Source organism: Monodon monoceros, unplaced genomic scaffold (assembly GCF_005190385.1).
Source record: "Monodon monoceros isolate NGI ecotype Baffin Bay Population unplaced genomic scaffold, NGI_Narwhal_1 Super_Scaffold_5, whole genome shotgun sequence".
Taxonomy (NCBI): Eukaryota; Metazoa; Chordata; class Mammalia; order Artiodactyla; family Monodontidae; genus Monodon; species Monodon monoceros.
This window is the reverse complement of record NW_021703782.1, coordinates 334,861-355,103: the sequence shown is the minus strand read 5'-3', so window position 1 is coordinate 355,103 and position 20,243 is coordinate 334,861. Positions and strand designations below refer to the sequence as shown.

Genomic DNA, 20,243 nt, shown 5'->3' with positions numbered 1-20,243 from the left:
ATAGCAAGATAAAGAGGCATCCATGTGTGAAGTTAACTGAGGCATTCTTACCCTGCTGGTAGAAGGCGTTCCCGCTGAGATATAACCATGAGTTTCTAGCAAGTTCAGGGCCAGCGTGCTGGTAGCACCTTTGGAAAAGCTGTGTCTGCATCTCTTTTGTCTAAATCACAACTCGTGCCAGCAGAGAAAAGATTCTCAGAAGGCTGATACTTAGTGCCTGCCTAGTGTGTGTTGATGGCTGCTCTGAGTTACTATATTAATGCACGTATTCATTAATGTAATGTGATAATTTTCATATGAATTATTCCTCAGACAACAGTAGGAGACACAAAAAACACTAATAATTTAAAGATAAGGAATCTGAAGCACAAAGATATTAAATATATTCATAAGGTCACAGGGCTGGTAAACAGCAAGGCTAATAATGTGGCTACAAATAAAAGTACGAAAGATATGAAATAATAATATGTAATAAATCAGTGTAATGTAATACGGTATGTATTTATGAATATTAATGATTTATTAATAGCAATGTGGATAACATTATTATAGGAATGTGGTGTTAATACAGTGAGAAATTATTTTTCTCGACAAAGAAAAGTCAAGTGTGTCCTGTATAGTATGTACTTATATGTGTGTAGTAATTTACATAATCATGTAAATTATGGAATAAACACAGTAGTGTGTGGCTGTCATACCCTTCCAGTGAACGCATGGGCAAATTATAGATTTCCTGCCATCTCTCTGTGATCACTGTGTGTTTCAGTGTCTTTTAGCTCGCTCCACCTCAATGCTGTCCACCAAGGAAATTGGTCCAGTTCTGTGAACAGACAGCAGGTTAAGGATGCTATGGCTTCTGAAATAAGCTAATTAAACAAAAGCCAGCTGAAACTAGGAGGTAATTAAACTCTAATATAGAAACTGGGGGGGCAAAAAAGAAATAATACCATTATTGGGTAATAATACCATTATTGCGGTACTTATCCCTTTGAACCTGTGTTCTCTCACAGACCTGGGGTTTTGGATTTCACCACCTCAGAGCAGAGGTCGTGGAAGCTCCAGAATGATAAATAGAATTTAAGGGATTCTGTGTACTCAGTACCCCTGACACTTGAAAATCCCAACATAAGTTCTCTCTGTAGAAAAGTACCAGGAATCCAGACTCCTAAGGATTCTCCAGGTGGTATTCTGCCAACTCTTTGCTCACATACCAATAAATCTTATAAGTAGAAGAAACACACTAATATAAATAATCCAACAAACTAAATGACAGAAGCCAACAGGTAAGGAGGGAACAATGTAAGAACAAAATCAGACAGGTTTCAACACTTAAATATCAAAACTATCATAAATAATTAGGTAAAACAACATACAACCACTATATGAAACGTTTTTAACGTGTAAAATGTTTACAGACTTAAAGTGGTATTGAAAGATACGGGAAGACCAGCATAATTTCAGAAAATATTAGATTTGCAAAATAACCAAATATGACCTACTCAATTAAAAATATGATTAAAAATTAAACAGATGCATTAGACATTAGATGAAGAGAATTAATGAACTACAATATATGCATATGCATGTGATAATATACATATAAAAACAATATATGTAACAAAATAATAAGTATATAAACATAATGTTTATGTGTATATATTTGTGTATTTATATATTTCAGAAAAATGACTGATATATTTCAGAAAATATTTCAGAAAAATTATCCTAATAGGGGATAGAGGCCAGAATGAGAAGGGATAAGTAAATTTAATCTGAGATACAGAAAGAGAAGCCAGAAATAATAAGGTGGAGAAAATGTTAAAAGAGATATTGACATTTTTTCCAGAAATGTTGAAAGGCATGAATCTACAAATACAAGAAGTACAATGTGCCAGGTGAGAAAAGTAAGAAGAAATGATTGACTATCAAAATAAAATCCAGCCAGATTAAAAAGCCATATTACTTGCCAAAATTATTATACCATTACACAAACAAAGACGATCTCAACAAGATTAATGTAATTCATAAAACAGTGGAAAAGCACACTTACGACATTGCAAGCTAAAGATAATTAAAAGCAGATACTTCAGGAGAAAGTCTCTTCCAAGACTGCTACACAAACATCCTCGTACAGAACAAACTCTCTGCCTCTGACGGGAAGACATGCAGACTATGTGTGACCTAGCAGAACTGCCTCTTATCATATCCACCCTCATTCCCTATCTTCTTGGCCAGAGACTTCTCCTGTAAGTACCTTGCTCCATCAAACACTGTATCCATACGATCAACAGTGCAGGGGCCAATCCCAGTCAGTTTGTCTCAGGCAGCATTTAATGAAGGCTGACACCCAGGGCGATCCAAGCGGAAGGGGAGACCACCCTGTTTGCAGTGTTGACACCTCCACTCTCCAGGGCCCCGGGCCTCACCTCCCCACAAACCCCGTAAACCCCCAAGGTCTGCCTTAGAAATCCAAGTGGCTTTTGCCTCAAGTGTCCGTCTTCGTCTCACCACTTGTCTTGAGGATTTATCCCAGGGACAGCAGGATGCATTAGTGACTGCGTAGACTTCACTTGGCCGAGGAGGCTTTTAGGACAATGATGTCATCCAGTGGTCAGTCTTGAAGCTGAAGTGAATCCCTTCCAGGAGCAACATGGTGTCATTGATCACCTCACCTAAGATCAGTGACAGTTTTTATATCAGCGTTTCTAATTGGATCCCTCCTGTTAGGGAGAGAACTTCCTGCAAGATGCTCGTAGGGATGAGTCACGTGTGTCACCTGGAACTGAATGCCCAAGGGTCCCTTCCCTGTGGAGAGAGCTCCTCAGGTATCTGAAGGCTACACCATCTGCTAGGGGCATTTCCTAAAGCAGGTGATTGTCTCAGACCACCCAGCGGGAGCACATAACCATTTTTTTAAGACAGAGGTGAGTTCATGCCTGGTGTCCATCACCAGTAATGTGCAGGGTGTCCTGGAAAGAAAGTGTTGTTAAAACTGCCATGACCTGCAGGCAGGACCTACGTTGTTCAGGGAGCATAGGATGACAGGGCATCCCATGTGCCCTCCAGCCTGGCTGGGTGAGCTTAGGTGTCCCAGCTGAGTTGGAATAATTGACTCTGCTCCTTGTTTTTGGAGTGAAAGCTGGAAAGAAGCCTGTTCCCTATGTCCTATGTTTTTCCAAAAGACAGTCCTGGTGGCATCCATCCACCTCCGAGGATGGCTAAGAATGGGGTCTGGGAAAGGCATCTGGACGTGTCAGCAGGTGTTTACACAGGAGTTTCAGGAGCTGGTCCATGCCTTCCTGTTCCTGGAGGCTGCGTGGTAAGTTAGGGAGGATGGAGAAGGGGGGTCCAGGGAGGGCAACTCCAGCAGTCAGGTATTTTAAATAAGGCATCTGCAGCACTGGGAGGGCACACAGGGCACCTGCCTTGAGGGGGAGAGACAGGCATTGTTCTGGAAGACAGAGCATCTGTGATGCCTCTCCCTCCGCCACTTCCCAGGGCCTGAGGCGTCCCCTCCCCGGGCGTTGGGGTTGTTTGTGGCTCTCCCTGCATTACCGTAAAATTACCCTGCCAGTGACAGCAACTCAGAGGTCCCATTTCTTCCTATCAGCCTCTCAACCTCACCCATAAACATTTCATCCATAAGCGTCCAGCCCAGGAGGGAAGAGGGCACTTTTATTAGAGAGACCCGTTACATCCCTGCCTGTGACCTGCATGGACAAATGTCCAGGACCACCTCCATCCAACAAAGGAATCCAGGGACTGGAACCAGAATTGAGTTTAATGCCCAAGGTCCCCTGTGGACAGGCCGTGACGCAGAGGTCCAGCGTCGGACCAGCCTGCAACATCAATTAGGAAAGAAAGTAAAGATCCTGAAGGTTTAAATAAGTCCATATAGTCTCTCTCGTGCTTCCGTTACCCAGGAGCCAGCTGAGTGGTTATGTTCCCTTTCTGGAAGCAGTGGAATTGTGACCACACTGCCTTAGTCAGTGAGGCAGGTCCAGTCAGAAACCCTTTTGAGCAGGATTTTGAAGAGACCAGCCATTGCCTACCAAGATCAGTAGTTTGTGGACGGTGAGGGGCAAGGACTGTCCATGCAACACAGTCAGCTGTGCCTGTCAGCCTGTGAATGAGTAGATTTTGTGATAAAAGTTGCCCTGAGGTCAAACGACAAATAGTCCAGTACGTCAAACTCATAACGCAGATATGTCTCAACACTGCGTCCACGGTCAGCTGATGCAACTGCAGTAGCAACATTGTCACCTGAAAGCGGGTCAGGAGAGATTAGGCCCCAGAAGGGTCCATCGGGGATGCAGTGGGGCGTGGACACAGCTTGCTGGACGGCTTCCGGTCAGCCTGTCAGCTGAGCTGATGAAAGGACCACGTAGAGCACCGTCATTCTTCCCCCAAGGCCCTGAGGGAACAGTCCGGGGCCGGGGCTACTTTGGGGGTGGCGACCTAAGGGGTAACCGTTCCTTCCGCGTGGGAGACGCTGACCGTGCGAAACTACCCACGTCGTTTAAGGAGCTGTAGTGAACAGGCCCCTGAAATTTGTCCGGAGTGGATCGGCCATCCCTTCCGTGCAGAGCGAGGCTTGACTCTCCTTCGCACAGGGCCCCCTGTGGACACCGAAGATGCCGGGCAGTGCAGGCGTCCGGCGGCTCTGGAGGCAGACGGCGAGGAGAAGGGGTCAGCGCGAGAGCTTCAGCGGCGGCGCCCGGGCGCTCCCCCCCCCCGAGGGCACGCCGCTCCGGCTCAGGCAGCGCGGGGCGTGCGCGCCAGCCGGTCCAGAAGGGGCCCCCGAAAGGGCAGCGGGCTTGCCTGCCCTGCCCGGGCCCTCGGCTGAATCCAACTGCCCCTCCCCAGCAGGCCCGGCACGTCCGTCGCGGCCACACTTGCACGGCTCCTCGAGGGCCGCAGCTCTCGACCGGAGGAGGGTGCGTGTGCGTGGCCTTCCGCCTCGTTCGGGACCTGGAAAGCTGGCCTCGTGCTCAGCGGCACGGCCTTCCGCGTCCCGCCCGGCGCTCGGGAGCCGTAAGCAGGGCCCGTGTGGCCGGCTTCACTCGGTGCCGCGCCTTGCGCCCAGGCCCAGGGGTTCGGGAACCGGGGGCCAGTGGGTGAGCCTGTCGCCGGCTTTGGCTTGTGACTGGCCTGAGGGCGTTTGCCCCGGGTATCTCCTCCTCTTCTGACCTGGGCTCGGGGCCCGGAGTCCTCTCTTCTCCAGAAAGCGACTTTGCTGCCGCAAAAAACTGTGGAGAACTGTGCGGGTCTGGGATTTTTACCCTGTTTCACACGCGCTGCAGAAGACACGGGCCTCTTGGGTCACTTGTTACTCACGACACTAACAGCTCGGTCTTCGTGCTGGCGTCCATTCTCTTTCCCCCACAAGGCCCAAGGGCCGTGCGGAGTGACCCAGTTGTGTGCTCCACACACACGGGGTTTGTGTCACAGCACAGGAAACACCATGGGTGACCGTGGGCTGCAGATAGGCCTGCCCACCCTCTGCCCCCTGGGGGGAGTTACGTCTGTTTTACTGAGAAGCAAACAAATATGCCTTCTCTGCAGAGGACACGTCATCTCTCTCCGGCAAGGACTCTCGATGTTCAGACAAATTTAAGAGATTCCACAAAGCAAAAGGCACTCAGTGCCTCTGCTCTAAGATGTGTAGAAACATAGGAGATTCCTGGGGACTCGACTCCCAATACTGCGGAATAGTCAGACAAATTAGATCTTCAGATAAAAGCCGTAGAAGATGAAAAGGATTACTGCATAATGATTAATATGTTAATTCACCTGGAAAATCGAAGAATTCCAGTCTTAACGTGTATATAGTTAGTCGCCAGATACATAAAGCAGTTTCTACAGGGAGAAACTGTCGCATCTCTCTAACACATCCTGAGATCTCAGCGCTCCTCTCTTAGAAACTGATGGAGCTACAAGAAAGAAAGTTAGGTCCCTCCCTGGGCCTCGCGCTCCGTGGGACCCACTGCAAGAGGTGGGTTGAACCGGTACCTCGGTCCCGGAGGGGTGCCTGCCTGTGCCTGAGAGCTTGGGCGTCCAGTGCGGCTGCTCCGGGACCTTCCATGCTGAGGAGAGGACCGTGAGTGGTGCTGTGGAATAATTATGAAAGTAGGTCGAGCATGTGACTGAATCCACATTTCTCCTTGTTGAACCAAGTGCTGACAAACGCGGAAAATAGGCCTGAAGGGATCCTGGGCGTTGGATCGGAATCAGAGGGATGAGTGTGAACTCATTTGAGTAGTTTCGTACACAAGGATGCATGTGAATTGGTCCCAGATGTATATCCGTGTGAGTAGATGTTCCAGCAGGATGGTAGTTTATTCTTCATATTGGATGCACTGTCCGCCTCAGAAAGGCCGTCTAGTTTGCTGCCACTCTGCTTCACCTGACTCTGGCGTTTGTCCTTTTTACATTCACCTTCCCTGTAGTAACTCGTCCTTCATCCTGTGTTTTGACCACCCCATAGCATGCCGTCCGTCCTTCCTGGGAAGCGGAGGATCTTCTCTCCCATCACGGTCTTGGTTGCAGGTGCCCTGTTGAGGTCAGTGGACAGAGGGCACCCTTGCTCTGGAGGCGCTAGTTCCTCAGTTACCCCCTCCCCTTTACTCAAGGGGACACTTGACACAGCGGGAAAACCAAGTCTTGTGTCCTGGTATCTTTGTGTCAAAGCTGATGGCACCCCTCTTCCCCTCTTTCTCTTTCCGTTCATCCCAAAGGGCATCTTTGCTACCAGTGCATCAAACTGTATAGGACAGCTGACCCTTCGGTGCATGTCTTAGCTTTAAGAGTAGTACGTACTTTTTAACAGGCGCTTGGTGTTTCTTAAGCATGATAAACAAGGAATTTCCTCGTGCTTTCTATTTATTAGAAAACAGTTAAAATGAGAAGTTCAGTATGTAAGCCCCACAGACATTAAAACGTGTGCACAAACTATCACACGTCAGTGTTTCCATGTTTGTATTATCGTTGGTGCCTTCTGCTGCTTTGAGGTCTTCAGAGGCTTTTCTCTTTTTACCTAAATTTAACCTTCTGTCCTGATTCTTTCATCTCCTTGTATGTTTTTTAAAATACACCTCTTGTTTCCTACTCCCATTCTTTTTTTAAAAATTCACTGTCATTTATATCTGTAAAGATAATGTCTCCTCAAACGTCATCCTCATTTTTAGGAGTGCTTGGTGTCACAACCTTCTGTGTTCATCCATTTCTTAAGTATTTTTAACCACTCCTGCACCTCTGGAAAATTCTGAGTTGTTATCTTACAAAGTTCATGTTATATATCTGAAGGTAAATAAAGGAAATACAAATCAATAGTCATTTAAAATAATTTTATTAATTTCATGTATGTATTGTATCAGCCATCAAACAAAATGTTTTTATAGGTCTTATTTTAATTGAAACTATTACTGATACTTGAAAGAAACTTTCATCTGGAGTAATTTAAGTAAGAATTTTGGTTTAATGATAAAATTCAATGAAACATGTAAGCATGAAATGATGGTAAAATAAACATACTATCCCTTTGACCCTTAAAATCTTTTAAATTTATTACCAGATTTCGAAGTCTAGAATAACTGTTTACAACAACGGCCTAACAAAGAGGAAAATCCATACATGAGCTCTTCCTTATGCACAGAAATCGTGGACTAGGAGACCGTGACTAGATGGTCCTGCAGCTCCACTAAATGATTCAGTGTATGAAAAGCGGGTTTTCTTTATACATACACCAGCAGCCTTGCCTGAGGTGAGGGTCATTACGCATCCTGACATTGTAGGATTACTCTGGATTAAATTGAGTTGAAGGCAGAATGCAGTGTTGAAACCCCAGGGACACCTGGGAACAAAGATTGAGCAAAGGAAAACCAGCCCCAAACCAGTTCTGAGTCCGCACTCCACGCCCACCGTTTTCTCTTTGGCGTGTTCTGATGCTGCCCTGCGGGATGCTGTAAGCTCTGTGTGCCAAACAAGGCAGGTTTCTGCGGTGAGGTGTTTAATTTTGGAAGGAAGAACATCTGTAATACTCATTCCTGTTTGCAGAATTGGAGACATACTGGTCCAGAGACTACACTAGATGTAAGAGAATGTGTGTGGTGAGGTGAGGGTTAAGGATGCTCTTCTTGCCTCATTCTTTTCGGCAGTTCTCCTCGTCAGGTGATTGAGTCGCCCGCCGGAGCAGCAGTATTCTCCTGTTCATGTCTACAGGACAGGACAAGGCTTGTAAATGTATGAACTCGGGTTGAAGCATCTTTCCTGCCCTCCTGTGACCTCACCTCGGTCTGCCCACATTCCGCTGGTCCTTTCCGAAGCCCGGTCTCAAGATGCTGACTGGAGGCCTGGTGGAGGGCAAGCCAAGTGTCTGGAAGAAGGGGACTGACATGGCTGTCGGGGAGCCCCGGAGACTGCTCGGGTGCAGGACCCTCATGTCTGTGCCCACACCTGCCGTGAGCCCCCAGGGGACCTGCCCCCACCCCCCCCAGGTCCAGTTACGAATGTGGGAGGGCGACAGGTCACCTGAGTCCCCATGTGAGGTGTGTGATGGAGCATTCTGTAGTGGAAAGAGAAGTAAGGTGACCGAATCAGCAGGGTGTTGCTCCTTAACGAAACGTAGGGTGTTCCAAAAAGAGAAATGAGGGTGTGCGCGCAGATGGTAAATCCCAGCTGAAGGAAAGGGTCAGGGTTTTACCCCCTCCTAGGCTGCCTTGGGCTGGGCTGGGCCACACAGAGCAGGGACCAGGAAACCCAGGTGGAGGCTGTGCTCGGTAAGGGGGCGGCATGCTGACGTGAGGAAAGCCACCTGTGAAAGCGCAGGGCGTGTCTGAGATACTGGGCCTCTAAGGTATTAAAGAGGGATGATGTGGTGTGTTAGCCAGTCCAGCCCAGGTAAAACGGAGGCTAAAAAGTGATGCGTAGCATCCCGTGTTCCTCAGTTTATTTTCACTTGAAGAAATGTGTTTATCACTACAATACCACATAGAACATAGTTGCTGTTGTACCTACTGATAATTACATTCTTGTTCTACATTAGAAACACTATAAAAGAGTGCTTGAATCCCATTTGAGCCATGTATTGATATTTCTGATCAGATGCAGAAGCTAAGTTTGACTTGTAAAATTTATTTTTAAAAGTATGCCTGTCTTACTCAATGATCAGTAATGCATCAAATCCCAGAGCTTCACACTCAGGGATGCCATGAATGTTGCTGTTGATAAACTGTATGTTGTTGTCTGTTGTTGTTGTTGTTGTCTTTGTCTTACAAAATACGTTGTATTTTCTGGGTTTTCTGAGAAATTAAAGTACTTGTAGGGCTTCCCTGATGGCGCAGTGGTTAAGAATCCACCTGCCAATGCAGGGGACAGAGGTTCAAGCTCTGTTCTGAGAAGATCCCACATGCTGCAGAGCAGCTAAGTCCGTGCGCCACAACTACTGAGCCTGTGCTCTAGAGCCCGCGTGCCACAACTACTGAAGCCCGCGTGCCGCAACTACTGAAGCCCGCGCGCCGCATCTACTGAAGCCCACGCGCCTAGAGCCCATGCTCTGCAACAAGAGAAGCCACCGCAGTGAGAAGCCTGTGCACCACAACAGAGTAGCCCCTGCTCGCCGTAACTAGAGAAAAGCTCACACACAGCAACAAAGACCCAACACAGCCGAACGTAAATAAATAAAATAAATAAATTTACTAAAAATAAAATTTAAAAAATAAAGTACTTGTAGCTGGTAGTTTGTTTATACCATTGTTTTTATTTTGTATGTGTTACTTTAGTGAATGCTCAAGAAAAAACACCCTAAGGAAGTGTGGATGAGGCGTTGAGAGTTTAGTTAATCCATCTGATGTCTTTTGGAAGACCAGCACCCCTAACAGGGCTCCTCAGCTTTGGCTCTACTGACATGCGAGGCCGGGTAGCGCTTTAATCTGGAGGGGCTGACCAGTGTGCTGCGAGATGTTCAGTAGCGCTTCTGGCCTCTAGCTAGTAATTCAGCAGTATCCCCCCCGCTCCCCGCCCCATGGTCACAAAACTGTCCCCAGATGTCCCCAGGGAGCAGAGTCAGCCCCTGGACAAGAACCTCTGGTCTAAGCCACGTCCCTGACCATGGGGGTTACGTCATCTTGCAAACCTTATCAGTGGCCAATCCCAGGGTCTCCTGGCCAGAGTCCTTTTCTGCGGGTGGAAAGATCACATCTTCTTCTTTGACCCTGTTTTTAAACAAATAACTTATTTTCCCCGACAGTTGTCAGTTTTGACATTAGAAAACCCATCCTGCAGGCTGAGTCCTCAGGATCACTGGTAACTCAAGTGTTCTCAAGACTAAAGGTCTTAGGTAATCAGGAATGCATTAATCATGTCTTCCTCGACAGTACTTGCATTTTGGGTTAATTACAGACTAATGAGCATGCCTTTTATGTGATATTTTAGTTCACTTATACTGTTATAAATATTTCAGCTTTGTGATAATTAAGTAAATTGAATATTATTAATTAGAAATGTAATCAGTGGGTGTAGCTAAAAATATTTTTAAATAGTACTTTTAATATCTTTATATTCTTTGAATAAAATTCTTCATGAAGATTTTTTTCAAAATCAATTCATGAGTTAAAAAAATAAATGGTTTTCTGATGACAGGAAGCTAGATTCATATAACTATACACATAGGGTGTATTTGCTAGACATCTGATTCTGTTGTTCTTTACAGACATGCATACAGAAAAGAAGTGTTCCATAGAATCATTCTGAAAGAGAAATTGTTTCATTTACAAAGTAATTCTTTATAAAGAATTCTTTACAAAGCTACAACTTCATCATATCATGCAAGTTTTAAAGACAGCTGTGAAATTTTTAAATTGTAACATATCCAAGAAAATTAGCTAAGAGGTCAAACTTTTTTGATGAAAATTAAATCAACTTTTTATAAAGATTGTGCTGTTTTTGTTGTTTATTCAGTTATTTTTCAGACATTCCTTTTTTATTAAAAAAATCACTGCTAAAATAAACTACATTTAAAATGTAAATGAGTATGGCATAACATCTTTGAAAGGACCTAACATTTTCAAATTTCAAAATTCCACATTAGCTGTAATTAATATTGACTTTTGGCTTTGTCTGTTCATACGCCACTTACAATTGCTCTTGAACTTTTCTTAAATTGTGTCATTATCTTATGACCAATCCAGGTTTCTGAAATATTAAATTAAAAGTAGTTACAGTAAATAATATTAAATTTGAAGTCTCAAGGTTTCATATAAATTGTCTTTTATTAAAAAACTCATAATCTCTTTATTTCTACATTTGATTACTATTGGGCATTTTTAATTACATTTAAAATTCATTGCGATTTTATGTGACAAGGTCATTTTTCTTGGATTCTTGAAAGATTGATTAATGAAAATTAATGATACCTTTGAAAGAGTTTATTCCTCCAAAAAGGCCCACTAAGCCACTACAAATATATTTCAAATATAATAATTTTTTATCTTTTGTAACAGGCCTAGTTACGAATTTTGCCTGTCCATTAGAGAGTTATTCGGCAAGGAAAAAAATGTTACATATATGTGAGTAATCTGATTAGTCATTGGGTATATTGCATGCTTCCTGATAATCAGCTGAAGCTGAATTAAATTAGTCACTGGTACATTTGTCGGTTGGAGCCAGAAAGTCTGCCCTATTTAATTTTAAAATCATTTGCACTGAGTAAATTATGGACCCAGCCAGGAAAGAAATCACATTACTTCAGAATTAGCAAGATCTATATTTTTTAGAGGCGGAAGATAATTATTGCCTCTTAAATGATGGAGTAGGTTTGCAGTTTTTAAAATCATGTCAAATATACAGTTATAAAATATTATCTTAAGGATTATTTAAATTACTCAGGCTTAAATTTTATGAAGAGCAATGTTTACAAAGAAAATTAAAACTAAACTAAAAAAAATGTCCTAATGTGCCATAACAGTGTCGATCGTTTGCCTTTAATTTCATTCAGCTTTTATTCACATTTGCTGAGAGCCTGATTCATGGTAGCTACTAGCATTTGATTCTTAAAATTCTGTGGATTAGATTTTTTACTGAAGTGTAGTTGATTTACAATGTTGTGTTAGTTTCAGGTGTACAGCAAAGTGTATCAGTTATGCATATGTGTATTCTTTTTCAAATTCTGTTCCCACATAGGTTATAATACAATATTGAGTAGAGTTCCCTGTGCTGTACAGTAGGTCCTTGTGGATTATCTAATTTATATAAAGTAGTGTGTATATGTCAATCCCAAACTCCTAATTTATCCCTCCCCTGCCTTTCCCCTTTGGTAACCAAAAGTTTGTTTTTTAAGTCTGTGGCTCTATTTCTGTTTTGTAAATAAGTTCATTTGTATCACTCTTTTAGATTCCACTAGATTAGGTATTATCTTCCCCATTATTCATATTAGGACTTGAGGCTGAGAACTTTTCAGTGCTGGCCCAGACACCGCACTGGGAGTGGCATCACGGGATGCGGATTCAGGTGTAACACGCTCTGCTCTGTCCCATTCACTTGTCTATAGCGGGTGTCATAGAACTGCAGGTGCCCTTTTGTCATGTTCTTGACTTCCGGTTGATATAACTAAATGTACTTGAATTACTATTTTTTCTCTTTTTGTACAGTGCAAACTAGAATACCAGGCATGCATCTTAGGAAAACAGATCTCAGTCAAGTGTGGAGGGCGTTGCCCGTGTCCTTCAGATACGACCGCGGGCTCAAGCAGGAATATGAAGAGAGGTAGGTGATGAAAATTTGTTTATACTTTTACATTTGTTTCCTCTATTAAAATATTTTGCGGTGAATGTTAAGTCGTTGAATACACAATTAAATTTACTTCTATACATATACTGAACTTTTATAATTATACTGTAAGTGAATTTTTTTTTCCTTTAGCCTCAATTATTATAGCAAGTAAGGTCTTTCTGTAGGTTTCTGTTATTTCAATAGTAACAGCTGGATGATTATTTCTACATATAAGAAAACTACAGTGATGCCTCCTGTGAATTATTCTGCCTAAGATGTGTGTTTTACATCTCTTTTTTAATTTGGAGCCAACAACTGATCAGTAGTAACATAGTAAGTGATAAATTAGTTTGGTCAAAATGAAACTGGTAAATCAATTAATACTAACCTTCTTAAATAAAGGTGTCTACCCCATGTAGAGCGTGTGTATGTGTATGTATATGTGTGCCTGTGTGTATATAAAATTTCCTGCTGAAGAATTTTATAAGTTAAACTTTCTTTCAATTAGAGTTCTTAAATCTTTATTTTTATTGGTTTGATGTGTAATAAAGTAATGAAGTACATTTAACCGGACACAGGTTACAGCATATAAATTGACTTGTACAGGTTATATATTATGGTTTACATGGCATTTTTATATTTGAGATATTGTTTATGCCTTTCAAAACAATCTCCATGGCTGCTAGTTTCAGTTCTTCACAGCCATAGTTGAAAGAAGAAATGCTGGGGCCAGGTGTTTCTTTGAGACAAAGACTGTTTCATAAGCATCATCGTCAACAATTATCATATTTTATAGCCATCTGAATCTTGTAATTTAACAACTACTATCGTGGGTCCTTAATGCAGAGAATTTGTTTTTGCCTTTTTCCTGACAAATATGAATCATGGATATACATAGGAAAACAACTTAGTGGATGTGAAGTGGATTTACTATAAGCCGTTATTGTCTTAAACATTCTATACCTGATATTACATGTTACAGTCCCATGATCAATATTTTATTAGAGATAAAACTTTTGAAGTTCATTCATGCCATTTATATTGGTCTTTACTTGTTAAGTAACATTTGAGATAATAATTTTAATTTTTGTGTGTGTGTTTTGCTCCTTTAGCATCTTTTTTTTTTTTTTTTAAACATGTTTATTGGAGTATAACTGCTTTACAATGTTGTGTTAGTTTCTGCTTTGGAACAAAGTGAATCAGCTATACGTATACATATATCCCCATATCCTCTCCCTCTTGCGTCTCCCTCCCACCTTCCTATCCCACCCCTCCAGGTGGTCACAAAGCACCAAGCTGACCTCCCTGTGCTATGCGGCTGCTTCCCACTAGCTATCTATTTTACATTTGGCAGTGTATATATGTCCATGCCACTCTCTCACTTTGTACCAGCTTACCCTTCCCCATCCCCGTGTCCTCAAGTCCATTCTCTACGTCTGCATCTTTATTCCTGTCCTGCCCCTAGGTTCTTCAGAACCACTTTTTTATTTTTAGATTCCATATATATGTGTTAGCATACGGTATTTGTTTTTCTCATTCTGACTTACTTCACTCTGTATGACAGACCCTAGGTCCATCCACCTTTCTACAAATAACTCAATTTCGTTTCTCTTTATGGCTGAGTAATATTCCATTGTATATATGTGCCACATCTTGTTTATCCATTCATCTGTCGATGGACACTTAGGTTGCTTCATGTCTTGGCTATTGTAAATAGTGCTGCAATGAGCATTGCAGTACATGACTCTTTTTGAATTATGGTTTTCTCAGGTGTATGTCCAGTAGTGGGATCACTGGGTGGTATGGTAGTTCTATTTTGAGTGTTTTAAGGAACCTCCATAGTGTTCTCCATAGTGACTGTATCAATTTACATTCCCACCAACAGTGCAAGGGGGTTCCCTTTTCTCCACACCCTCTCCACCATTTATTGTTTGTAGATTTTTTTGATGATGGACATTCTGACTGGTGTGAGGAGATACCTCATTGTAGTTTTGAGGTAATGATTAGTGATGTTGAGCATGCTTTCATGTGTTTGTTGGCAATCTGTATATGTTCTTTGGAGAAATGTCTATTTAGGTCTTCTGCCCATTTTTGGATTGGGCTGTTTGTTTTTTTGATAGTGAGCTGTATGAGTTGCTTGTATGCTTTGGAGATGAATCCTTTGTCAGTTTCTTCATTTGCAAATATTTTCTCCCATTCTGAGGGTTGTCTTTTCGTCTTGTTTATGGTTTCCTTTGGTGTGCAAAAGCTTTTAAGTTTCATTAGGTCCCATTTGTTTATTTTTGTTTTTATTTCCATTTCTCTAGGAGGTGGGTCAAAAAGGATCTTGCTGTGATTGATGCCATAGAGTGTTCTGCCTATGTTTTCCTCTAAGAGTTTTATAGTTTCTGGCCTTACATTTAGGTCTTTAATCCATTTTGACTTTATTTTTGTGTATGGTGTTAGCAAGCGTTCTAATTTCATTCTTCTTACATGTAGCTGTCCAGTTTTCCCAGCACCACTTATTGAAGAGACTGTCTTTTCTCCATTGTATATGCTTGAATCCTTTATCAAACATAAGGTGACCATATGTGCATGGGTTTATCTCTGGGCTTTTTTTTTTTTTTTTTTTTTTTTTTTCGGTACGTGGGCCTCTCACTGTTGTGGCCTCTCCCATTGCGGAGCACAGGCTCCGGACGCGCAGGCTCAGCAGCCATGGCTCACGGGCCCAGCCACTCCGTGGCATGTGGGATCTTCCCGGACTGGGGCACGAACCCGTGTCCCCTGCATCGGCAGGCGGACTCTCAACCACTGCACCACCAGGGAAGCCCTATCTCTAAGCTTTTGCTCCTGTTCCATTGATTTATATTTCTGTTTTTGTGCCAGTACCATACTGTCTTGATTACTGTAGCTTTGTAGCATAGTCTGAAGTCAGGGAGCCTGATTCCTCCAGCTCCGTTTTTCGTCCTCAAGATTGCTTTGGCTATTCGGGGTCTTTTGTGTTTCAATACAAACTGTGCAATGTTTTGTTCTGGTTCTGTGAAAAATGCCATTGGTAGTTTGCTAGGGATTGCATTGAATCTGTAGATTGCTTTCTGTAGTGTAGTCATTTTCACAATGTTGATTTTTCCAATCCAAGAACATGGTATATCTCTCCATCTGTTTGTAACCTGTTTAATTTCTTTCATCAGTGTCTTATAATTTTCTGCATACAGGTCTTTTGTCTCCTTAGGTAGGTTTATTCCTAGGTATTTCATTCTTTTGTTGCAATGGCAAATGTGGGTGTTTCCTTACTTTCTCTTTCAGATTTTTTGTCATTAGTGTATAGGAATGCAAGAGATTTCTGTGCATTAATTTTGTATCCTGCTACTTTACCAAACTCATTGATTAGCTCTAGTAGTTTTCTGGTAGCGTCTTTAGGATACTCTATGTATAGTTTTGTGTCATCTGCAAACAGTGACAGCTTTACTTCTTTTTTTCCGATTTGGATTCCTTTTATTTCCTTTTCTTCTCTGATTGCTGGGGCTAAAACTTGCAAAAGTATGTTGAATAAGAGTGGTGAGAGTGGGCAAACTTGTGTTGTTCCTGATCTTAGTGGAAATGATTTCAGCTTTTTGCCATTGAGAACGATGTTGGCTGTGGGTTTGTCACATATGGCCTTTATTATGTTGAGGTAAGTTCCCTCTATGCCTACTTTCTGGAGGGTTTTTATCATAAATGGGTACTGAATTTTGTCAAAAGCTTTTCCTGCATCTATTGAGATGATCATATGGTTTTTCTCCTTCAGTTTGTTAAAATTGCTTATCACATTGATCAATTTGCGTATATTGAAGAATCCTTGCATTCCTGGGATAAACCCCACTTGATCATGGTGTATGATCCTTTTAATGTGCTGTTGGATTCTGTTTGCTAGTATTTTCTTGAGGAATTTTGCATCTGTGTTCATCAGCGATATTGGCCTGTAGCTTTCTTTCTTTGTGATATTTTTGTCTGGTTTTGGTATCAGGGTGATGGTGGCCTCATAGAATGAGATTGGGAATGTTCCTTCCTCTGCTATATTATGCAAGAGTTTGAGAAGAATAGGTGTTAGCTCTTCTCTAAATGTTTGATAGAATTCACCTGTGAAGCCATCTGGTCCTGGGTTTTGTTTGTTGGAAGATTTTTCATCACAGTTTCAATTTCAGTGCTTTTGATTGGCCTGTTTATATTTTTTATTTCTTCCTTGTTCAGTCTCGGAAGGTTGTGCTTTTTTAAGAATTTGTCCATTTCTTCCAGGTTGTCCATTTTATTGGCATATAGTCACTTGGTAGTAATCTCTCATGATCCTTTGTACTTCTGCAGTGTCAGTTGTTACTTCTCCTTTTTCATATCTAATTCTGTTGGTTTGAGTCTTCTCCTTTCTTTTGTTGATGAGTCTGGCTAATGGTTTATCAATATTGTTTATCTTCTCAAATAACCAGCTTTTAGTTTTATTGATCTTTGCTATTTTTTCCTCCATTTCTTTTTCATTTATTTCTGATCTGATCTTTATGATTTCTCTCCTCCTGCTAACTTTGGGGTTCTTTTGTTCTTCTTTCTCTAATTGCTTTAGGTGTAAGGTTAGGTTGTTTATTTGAGATTTTTCTTGTTTCTTGAGGTAGGGTTGTATTGCTGTACACTTCCCTCTTAGACCTGCTTTTGCTGCATCTCATAGGTTTTGGGTCATTATGTTTTCATTGTCATTTGTTTCTAGGTATTTTTTGATTTCCTCTTTGATTTCTTCAGTGATCTCTTGGTTATTAAGTAGTGTATTGTTTACCCTCCATGTATTTGTATTTTTTACAGATTTTTTTCCTCTAATTGATATCTAATCTCGTAGCGTTGTGGTCAGAAAAGATCCTTGATACGATTTCAATTTTCTTAAATTTACCAAGGCTTGATTTGTGACCCAAGATATCCATCCTGGAGAATGTTCCATGAGCACTTGGGAAGAAAGTGTATTCTATTGTTTTTCGATGGAATGTCCTATAAATATCAATTAAGTCCATCTTTTTTAATGTATCATTTAAAGCTTGTGTTTCCTTATTTATTTTCATTTTGGATGATCTGTCCACTGGTAGACGTGGGGTGTTAAAGTCCTCTACTATGATTGTGTTACTGTCGATTTCTCCTTTTATGGCTGTTAGCATTTGCCTTATGTATTGAGGTGCTCCTATGCTGGTGCATAAATATTTACAATTATTATATCTTCTTCCTGGGTTGATCTCTTGATCATTATGTAGTGTCCTTTCTTGTCTCTTGTAATATTCTTTAAAGACTATTCTGTCTGATATGGGAATTGCTACTCCAGTTTTATTTTGATTTCCATTTGCATAAAATATCTTATTCCGTCCCCTCACTTTCAGTCTGTATGTGTCCCTAGGTCTGAAGTGGGTCTCTTGTTGACAGCATATATATGGCTCTTGTTTTTGAATCCATTCAGCCAGTCTGTGTCTTTTGGTTGGAGCATTTCATCCATTGACTTTTAAGGTAATTATCCATATGTATGTTCCTATTACCATTTTCTTAATTGTTTTTGGTTTGTTATTGTAGGTCTTTTCCTTCTCTTTTTTTTCCTGCCTAGAGAAGTTCCTTTAGCATTTGCTGTAAAGCTGGTTTGGTGGTGCTGAATTCTCTTAGCTTTTACAGTCTGAAAAGGTTTTAAGTTTTCCATCGAATCTGAATGATACCCTTGCTAGGTAGAGTAATCTTGGTTGTAAGTTTTTCCCTTTCATCACTTTAAATATGTCCTGCCACTCCCTTCTGGCTTGCAGAGTTTCGCCTGAAAGATCAGATGTTAACCTTATGGGGATTCCCTTGTATGTTATTTGTTGTTCTTCCCTTGCTGCTTTTAATATTTTTTCTTTGTATTTAATTTTTGATAGTTTGATTAATATGGGTCTTGGAGTGTTTCTCTTTGGATTTATCCCATATGGTACTCTCTGCGCTTCCTGGACTTGATTAACTATTTCCTTTCCCATATTAGGGAAGTTTTCAACTATAATCTCTTCAAATATTTTCTCAGTCCCTTTCTTTTTCTCTTCTTCTTTGGGACCCCCATAATTCGAATGTTGGTGCGTTTAATGTTGTCCCAGAGGTCTCTGAGACTGTCCTCAGTTCTTTTCATTCTTTTTTCTTTATTCTGCTCTGCAGTAGTTATTTCCACTCTTTTATCTTCCAGGTCATTTATCTGTTCTTCTGCCTCAGTTGTTCTGCTATTGATTCATTCTCGAGAATTTTTAATGTCATTTATTGTGTTGTTCATCATTGTTTGTTTCATCTTTAGTTCTTCTAGGTCCTTGTTAAGTGTTTCTTGCATTTTGTCTATTCTATTTCCAAGATTTTGGATCATGTTTACTATCATTACTCTGAATTGTTTTTCAGGTAGACTTCCTATTTCCTCTTCGTTTGGTCTGGTGGGTTTTTATCCTGCTCCTTCATCTGCTGTGTTTCTCTGTCTTCTCATTTTGCTTAACTTACTGTGTTTGGGGTCTCCTTTTCGCAGGCTGCAGTTTCGTGGTTTCTGCTGTTTTTGGTGTCTGACTCCAGTGGTAAGGTTAGTTCGGTGGGCTGTGTAGGCTTCCTGGTGGAGGGGACTAGTGTCTGTGTTCTGGAGGATGAGGCTGGATCTTGTTTTTCTCGTGGGCAGGACTGCCTCCATTGGTGTGTTTGGGGGTGTCTGTGACCTTATTATGATTTTAGGCAGCCGCTCTGCTAATGGGTTGTGTTGTATTCCTGTCTTGCTAGTTGTTTGACCTAGGGTGTCCAGCACTGTAGCTTGCTGCTCGTTAAGTGGAGCTAGGTCTTAGCATTGAGATGGAGATCTCTGGGAGAGCTCTAGCCATTTGATATTACGTGGAGCTGGGAGTTCTCTGGTGGACCAATGTCCCGATTTTGGCTTTCCACCTCGGAAGCACAGTCCTGACACCTGGCCGGAGCACCAAGACCCTGTCAGCCACACAGCTCAGAAGAAAAGGGAGAAAAACAGAAGGAAAGAAAAAATAACTAAAATAAAATAATTTAAATTAAAAATAATTATTAAAAATTAAAAAGTAATTAAAGAAGAGAGCAACCAAAGCAAAAAACCAATCCACCATTGATAACAAGTGCTAAAAAGTATACTAAAAAAAAACCCAAAAACCAGACAGAAACCTAAGACAAATGGTAAAAGCAAACTATGCAAGCAAAATCACACAAAGTCCACGGCCTCAATTTTGGGATGATTCGTTGTCTCTTCAGGTATTCCACAGATGCAGGCTCCAGCAAGTTGATTGTGGAGATTCAATCCGCTGCTCCTGAGGCTGCTGGGAGAGATTTCCCTTTCTCTTCTTTGTTCGCGCAGCTCCCGGGGCTCAGCTTTGGATTTGGCCCCGCCTCTGCGTGTAGGTCGCCTGAGGGCATCTCTTCTTCGCTCAGACAGGACGGGGTTAAAGGAGCCTTTGATTCGGGGGCTCTGGCTCACTCAGGCCCGGGGGGGGGGG

General features: G+C 41.8%; 1 protein-coding gene across 4 annotated transcripts in view; it reads left to right on the top strand.

Annotated features, from left to right (window-relative positions):
- Positions 1-20,243, top strand: part of SPOCK3 (SPARC (osteonectin), cwcv and kazal like domains proteoglycan 3) — a 421,631-nt gene that overhangs the window by 250,107 nt on the left and 151,281 nt on the right. For all 4 annotated transcript variants that reach the window (XM_029203303.1, XM_029203302.1, XM_029203300.1 and 1 more), the window contains one exon: positions 12,645-12,759. In XM_029203303.1, the coding sequence (XP_029059136.1) occupies positions 12,645-12,759 (115 nt within the window). The remainder of the gene's footprint in view (positions 1-12,644; positions 12,760-20,243) is intronic.